The sequence below is a fragment of the Trematomus bernacchii genome, unplaced genomic scaffold (assembly GCF_902827165.1).
Source record: "Trematomus bernacchii unplaced genomic scaffold, fTreBer1.1, whole genome shotgun sequence".
NCBI lineage: Eukaryota > Metazoa > Chordata > Actinopteri > Perciformes > Nototheniidae > Trematomus > Trematomus bernacchii.
Window position 1 is genome coordinate 440,958 of NW_022987784.1, and position 7,813 is coordinate 448,770.

A 7,813-nucleotide genomic window follows, 5' to 3' on the forward strand; every position below is an offset into this window, starting at 1 on the left:
ATGTGCATAAACAACAAAAACACTTGGGGTATAATGTTCGAACAATGTTATCACCAAACATTTTAAGAATGTTTTTAGAGAACGTTATCCTACCTTTCAGAAGTACATTCTAGGAACCAAAATAAAACTTCTCCATAAAACCATTCCTAGAACAATGGTAACATTCTCAGAATGTTTTTAGAACCAACAATGTCTAGCTGGGAACTCAGACATGCCTACGCAAACATGCAATATCATGAATTACATGCTTGTTTTCTTTTTAAAAAGGAAAATGTGGTGACATCAGATTTTTTTTAAACATCCTTTTCAAACAAATGCAACAAGTTTGTTTTTTAAAGCGCACTACAAATAAATCTGACGTTGACCATGACCGTGTTAATATTTCGCATCACAGGAAAGTTTTATAAAAAAAGAATAACCTCCTGAAAACATTATCCAAATGTTGCTTCCAAAATGTTCTTCTTTGGTTATCATGTAACATTGAGGGAATGTTTTATAAAGAACATCTTGAATGTGTTACCCCAACAACGTCCAAAACACATCCTTAGAATGTTGCAGGCAAAACGTTCCACCTTTGTTAACATATCACATTAAAGGAACATTTTATAAAACACTTTGTCATCTCAGGCCTTAATAACATCCTGAAAACATTTTCAGAATGTTTCTTGGAGAATGTTCTTCATTTGTTATCATGTAACATTAAAGGAACATTTTATAAAACACTTTGTCATCTCAGGCCTCAATAACATCCTGAAAACATTTTCAGAATGTTTCTTGGAGAATGTTCTTCATTTGTTATCATGTAACATTGAGGGAACGTTTTATAAAGAACATCTTTAATTAGTTACCCAACAACGTCCAAAACACATCCTTAGAATGTTGCAGGCAAAACGTTCCACCTTTGTTAACATATCACATTAAAGGAACGTTTTATAAAAAAACTTTCTGTCATCTCAGGCCTCAATAACATCCTCAAAACATCCTCTGAATGTTGCAGTTAAAACGTTTTGTCTTAGTTAACCTTAAACCTTATAGGAACATTATTTGAAAAAATAAACATCCTAAAAAGGTTCTTTGAACATCAGATGAAAACGTTTCTTTAAAACCTTATTAGAACCAATAGGTAACGTTAGCCAAAGTTGTGAGAACGTTCCCCGCTAGCTGGGATAGTAGGTGATTTTAAAGGGTCCATATTATGCTTATTTTCAAGTTCATATATAACCGCTTAGAGATGTCACACCCCTTAGCTTCTGAAACGACAATGTGTTACATGGTGATGTCACTATGTTTGACACTGAATGCTCATTTTGGATAGATCTGCTGAGGTTAAACGTTTCTCTGAGTTTAAGAAATGTACATGAGCATGACATTGTGACATCACAAGTCCAATGCAAGTGTGTGTTTAAATATATGCCACATTCATACACTGAGAATGTACTAATTAGTGAATTATTTTAATTACAAAATTAAGGAGAATGAGCTGATGCGATACAATGTGCTTAAAGCAGCATTTTATGTATGCTGTTATCATTTAAAGCATGGGGACTTGTGCTTCATGGATTAATCCAAATTACATGTAAAAATGAAATCTATCCTAGAGATAAATGCAGAAAAATATCTACCTCTAGATTTTTGCTAAAAATGATGAAAATGAATGTAAGTGAAACTTTTTGAAGGCAGAACCGAATGTTTGATTACAAACAGAAACACACTTAAAGGTGGGCTAGGTAAGTTTGAGAAACCGGCTCGAGATCGCTAGAATTTGAAAATACACAACCGGAGAAAATCTGCCACTTCCTTATAGAGCCCCTCCTCCAACACACACGAACGCGCACATGACCAATGAGGGCACGAGATAAGTTTGTGCACAGATGGAAGGCTGACAGGCAGGTAGGCCATCCAGTTATTTTAGCCGGGCCGGCTAAAATGATTGGTCGTACTTTTTACAGTACTACGGCTTCCACAGATGACATTTTTTAATGGATTTTTTGTCAAAGCACTTAAGATATTCATTGCTATCGGGATGTTAAGAGCATTCCATGGAATATAACAAAAAGTGTATCTCAAGCCGGTTTCTCAAACTTACCTACCCCACCTTTAACTCATTATTTGATCAATATTAATGATTATAATCAGTTTGTCACAGCCTGAAAGGTCTGTTTTACATTCAATAGTCAACACTGAACCTGCACAAATTAGGCCTGGTGATTCTTTGAGCAAAGCAGACTTTAAACAGTTCATCATTGCACAAGTAATTGCTTAGCATGGCGAGAGCAAACAACATTCCTGTGTGTTGGTCAATATTCCTATTGCAGTAATAGCTGCTTATTTTAACAAATGATTACCCCTCTTACTTCCTTGAAAGGCATCATTTATTTATCTTGTTACTTTTAATAAAAATATGCTTTCTTAACATTTTGCCCACGACATGAGTGGGAGGACCTGTGGTGATATGGAGGATAATACCAGGGGAAGGGCTTGGCCACCCACTGCAAAAAATACTTAGCCATCATAATGAACAGTAAAAAAAACTCCAACCCAAGAAGAAAAAGAAGGAAAGAAACAAAACTGGCATTTATTTGTTCCCTGGGCAAACGTATTTTTTCTATTTAATAAGCCTATAGTGGCAATACAATTATAAGAAAGTATATCTTAATTTGCACTGGAACCATGGAATAATCTAATTATAATTACTAATAAACATACATTATGATATTACTTTATTAAATAATAATTTGTAATGTCAGTCCTTGCATGGTGTCAATGTGTGCTTGGGGAGTTATCCCTACACCAAATGATTTTTTGAGGTGTGTTATTTTTTGCAGTGTGTCTACTTTACGCACACGCTTTCTGTTATTCGATTCGAGTTTAAAAAGCCCCGGCAGCAGCCACAAGTCACAGAGCAACGGATTCCTTTCAAAGAGCATCAGGTAGCTCCATATACGGGTTGGAGAGGCACCTCGCAGCCCCTCTGGCACTGAATCTGCTAGGTCGCACAGAGGGGCAGTGCCATGCACACTCCTGCCTATGCTCTGCTCCTGAGCGGAGGGAACCAGTCTCTGGTCTTCGGTCCCAGTGGTGACCTAACTATGGAGACACCTGGAAACAACACCGTCCACACGAACCGAACCGATCCGTACTCGCGAAACGAGGAGGTGGCCCAGATTGAGATCATGATCCTGAGCATCACCTTCGTGGTTGCTGTGGTTGGGAATGTGAGCGTCCTGCTGGCAATGTACAACACGAAGAAGAAGATGTCGCGGATGCACCTTTTCATCAAACACCTGAGCCTGGCTGACCTGGTGGTCGCCTTCTTCCAGGTGCTGCCGCAGCTCTGCTGGGATATCACCTTCCGCTTCTACGGTCCAGACTTTCTCTGCAGGATCGTCAAGCACCTCCAGGTGATGGGGATGTTCGCCTCCACCTATATGATGGTGATGATGACCCTGGACCGTTACATTGCTATCTGCCACCCTCTGAAAACCCTGCAGCAGCCCACGCAGCGCTCCTACATCATGATCGTCTCCACGTGGATGTGCAGCCTCGTGTTCAGCACTCCGCAGTACTTCATCTTCTCCCAAAGCGAGTTCGACAACGGCTCGAACGTTACCGACTGCTGGGCGCACTTTATCGAGCCGTGGGGCCCCAAGGCTTACATCACCTGGATAACAGTGAGCATCTTCCTCATCCCCGTGGTGCTTCTCATGTTGTGCTACGGGTTCATCTGCCACAGCATATGGAAAAATATCAAATACAAGAAAAGGAAAACGCCGGCTGGTGCTGCGAGCAAGAACGGGCTGATTGGGAAGAATTCAGTCAGCAGCATTACAACTATTTCAAGAGCCAAGCTGAGGACTGTTAAAATGACTTTAGTGATCGTTTTGGCGTACATTGTCTGCTGGGCGCCGTTTTTCATAGTACAGATGTGGTCCGTGTGGGATGAGAACTTCCAGTATGCTGGTGAGTAATGAATACATTAAATGTAGTTATGATCACTTGATTCAAAACTGTTAACAGCTTGAGGAATGTTGTCAAAACATTACAGCCCAGATAAAGAACCATGTCACTTGAAACAACAAAAAACCTCAGTGTGCGTAAAACACATATCCACAACCTTTACGCACGGATATATTTGGCATACAAAACCCAAAATACGTCTAAAAAAGAGTACACATCTAACAATTAAGAAGAAAACGGTTTAAACAGACTGTTTTAAACAACATTTACATAATATAACTTAGTGCAGCACTGTGAGCCTTAAGGACTAATAGTTTTACTGCAGACAAAGTCATGTCTTCTTAAGATTAAGATACCTCAGCCATTTGCTCCTAAAAAAGCCATCACCCTTAGACTCATACCACCACGTGTAGTCTCATATTCTGCCTGATACATATTCTTTCTTGAAACACGTTGTTAAATGTAATTGGGTCATCAAGTTACACTAGCTTGGTGCTTTTGTTTGAACTTTTCTGGGACAGAATCCACTTGCAGCAGACAGATTAGATCACTAATATCAAGAGAATGACACCTTATCCAAAAAGTCTTTCATAATGTGTTATTGCAACAGAAACGTAACTTTTCGGGCATGTGCAACTGGTAGATGTTCTCTTATTTGATTTAAAAAAAATGTGTTTTTACATTTGACACCAGATAAATTATCTTTCACAGCCATTTTTTTGCAGCTAGCTTGAACCAGATGTTATGCAGATGAATCACCTCTTGCCTCTTTCCTCTCTCTGTTCTCCAGATTCTGAGAACACAGCAGTGACTCTGTCTGCGCTGCTTGCCAGTCTCAACAGCTGCTGTAACCCATGGATATACATGATCTTCAGCGGTCACCTCCTCCAAGATTTTATGCACTGCTTCTCCTGCTTCCAAAGACTGAGCACTGACTTCAAGAAGGAGGACTCAGACAGCAGTATCCGCAGAACAACATTACTGACCAGGTTGAACAATCGCAGCCCCACGGGCAGTCAGAGCAACTGGAAAGAGCTGGAACTTTCTCCAAAGTCCTCCATTCCGGTGGAGTAAACATGCAGCCAGGCAAATCTGTTTACTGTCGTGGGAATGAAATTATATCTGGGAGTGGCATCAAGGTAAACATACAGAATCAAGACTTTTTAACGTGGGGCATGGCAGACAGTGACTGACATTTCCCCCAAACAAAAAAAACCTTAAAGCAAATCAAGCTTTTTGCATTGACATTTGGAAACAGAGTGAAGAAATATGTTGTCGACTGAGAATTGTGCAACATGGACTGAAAATACAGATATGTTTGTGTGCAAATATGTTCTTTTCACAAAAAATATTGGGAAAGGAGGTGAAAGTAGAGATTTATTACATGTTCAAGCTTGTATGCCACCATACTTTTTTGTAAAAGCACAAAATGCTGATAATTGGGTTTTTACCTAATTCCGTTGCATTCTGTTGAATTCCTTGAGCATTTGGCTGCCCCTATTACTGTGGTCCCATGATTTCCCTTTAGATATTTTTAGGGGAAAACACATTTCCTTACTTCCCTACTCATGCTCTTAATGATGGTTGTGTTTGCAGTGCCACTGAACACCCCTTCCTGTTCGAGTGTTTCCAGAGATAAACGTACATGGCAGCCAGGAGGTGTACTGTGGTGGAAGCAACTCTTCCAGACCGCCTGCTTTTAAGAAACCGAGGCAGACACCTCGTCCTCTGGGCTCAGCTTTCCATTTTTGTGGTTTTTCTCAGAACCACACATTTTAGTGGCTTGTGTAAAAAGAAACCTTTTCCTTTGACCTGTGACAAAAGTCTTAGGTTACATATATAAATCAGGCGTGCATCCAACTATTTCCTAATTATTGAATGTTGCAGCTTGCGTCCTTTGTGTGTGTCTCTAAATAATGGCTTTCATATTTCAGCACAAACAGATGGGACCCCCCTTAAAATAGCAGACCCCTCCCACTGCTTTTTCAAAATGTTGTGGAGAAGCTTACACATTCCATACTCTCAACATCAACACATTTCCTGACTTTTTTCTGACATCCTGCCCCGTTGGGGGGTCTTTTCTTGGGCTTCATTTGCACTCCAGACAAAAACAATCTTCTGCACATTAATGCGTAATAGTTGTCAGACCACTATGACCACATGTATGTTATAAAGACATTTCTATCTGACTGTAAAGTATATTTGTATATAAAAGGTCTGTAAATAGGAATAATATAATGTAAATCTGTTCAACATGAATTATATGTGTCTGTAATGCTTTGTGTACATTGAAAATAATCTAAATATACATATATGTTGCAAAAATACATATTGATGCACTGATGATTACTAGGACACTGGCGTTCCCTCCTGTTATCACAGCACAACTAGCTGCTTTGTTTACAGTATGTTTCGTGCAGTTGCTACACAACCAACAATCTGTGGTGTTATCTTTGCTGAAAATTGAGCAATTTTAAACATATATATCTAGCCAATCAAAGCACTAAAAACCTGCCAACGCTCTTGATTTATGCCATTATTATGAACTTTCAATTGAAAATAAAATAAAGAATAAGCGTTGTGAATGGGTTGCTTTTGGTCAACAAGCTGTCGACCCTCATTAAATGAAAATACAATGTGTGAACTTGTAAATCCGTTGAATGTATATCGTCTTGTGCAACTTTAAAAAAACTAAACAAAGAAAGACATGAAAACAAGGGGGAAAAAAAAAAGATCTGCATTGCACCATACCCTTTTGTGAGATTTATTTGTATAAGTAGGGTGATGTGCTGCTAGACTCCATCAAAAGTGCAACATCATTTCATTCTATTATGTGAAAATATTATGGTTCAATTCTGTTATCAAATTATTCTGTTATTTACTGAAAAAAAACTAATGATAGACCTCTTTATGTAATGGTGTAATGCAGTGGTATCACTTCATCCAGCAGCTCTTGTAAGCTTGTTTGCGGCATTAAATAATTCCTACAACATTTCTCACATCATAATCTATAACACACTCTATTAATGTACAACGGATATCGACCCGTTTCCCTTATAGAAACTAAACCCCCCTTGATCCTATATGATTCATTTTATCTCTGACCATCTGACCTCATAACATAAAGGTCTGGCGATCGTATCGCACAGTCGTATGGGAAGTCCTACAGGAAATATTGTGAGCTATTTAAATAAGGCAGAGGAAGGTAAGCCTTACGATAGAGGATAGAGGTGTTTATTGTAGGCAATACAAAAGAGAATTAAACAAGCACCAGGCAATCCCGGCTGGTATCAACGGGGATAATTCAGCCTGGATCTCTGTGGAGGGAGTAAAGCTGGAGCTCTGACAGACATATCTCAAATTCCCAGTCTCTGCCTCTCATTAGACATGCCAATCATTAAGTAACATGCTTCTGAAAGGCTGGTCATGCTAACATGATCTCAGCTGAGGTTGTCAGTCAGAGTCTAGACAGAGCAAATACTTGACAGTGCAGACCGTGATTGAGTTTCTCCAGAGAGTTTGAAAAAAGTTAGGGCCAAAAAACATGGTCTTATTAGGGTCATAAAACCAGTAGCATGTTGTTGTTTGATAGATGTACTCTATAGATATGTATCTGTTGATATGCATGTATTTACGGTTTTTGTTTATTTTCTATTTGTATTTTTAACTCAATGCCTTGTCAACATGCTGCTGTAACAAAACCATTTCCAAATTTGGGATCAATAAAGGAAATCTAATCTTATCTAATTTAATAAAAAGAGCTCTTTTTTTCCACTTTGAAAATAGACACAAGCCTTTTATTAAAAACATTTCTGTGTCCAAAAACTCTATGACAAAATGCTACCATAGGTGAAGC

At 38.9% G+C, this 7,813-nt stretch overlaps 1 protein-coding gene across 1 annotated transcript; it reads left to right on the forward strand.

Annotated features, from left to right (window-relative positions):
- Positions 1–3,011: 3,011 nt before the first annotated feature.
- avpr1aa (arginine vasopressin receptor 1Aa) lies at positions 3,012–6,677 on the forward strand. Its single transcript, XM_034149412.1, has 2 exons — positions 3,012–3,960; positions 4,748–6,677. Exons 1-2 carry the CDS (start codon positions 3,012–3,014, stop codon positions 5,029–5,031), a joined length of 1,233 nt encoding a protein of 410 aa, XP_034005303.1. The 3' UTR covers positions 5,032–6,677.
- The last annotated feature ends 1,136 nt before the right edge of the window (positions 6,678–7,813 follow it).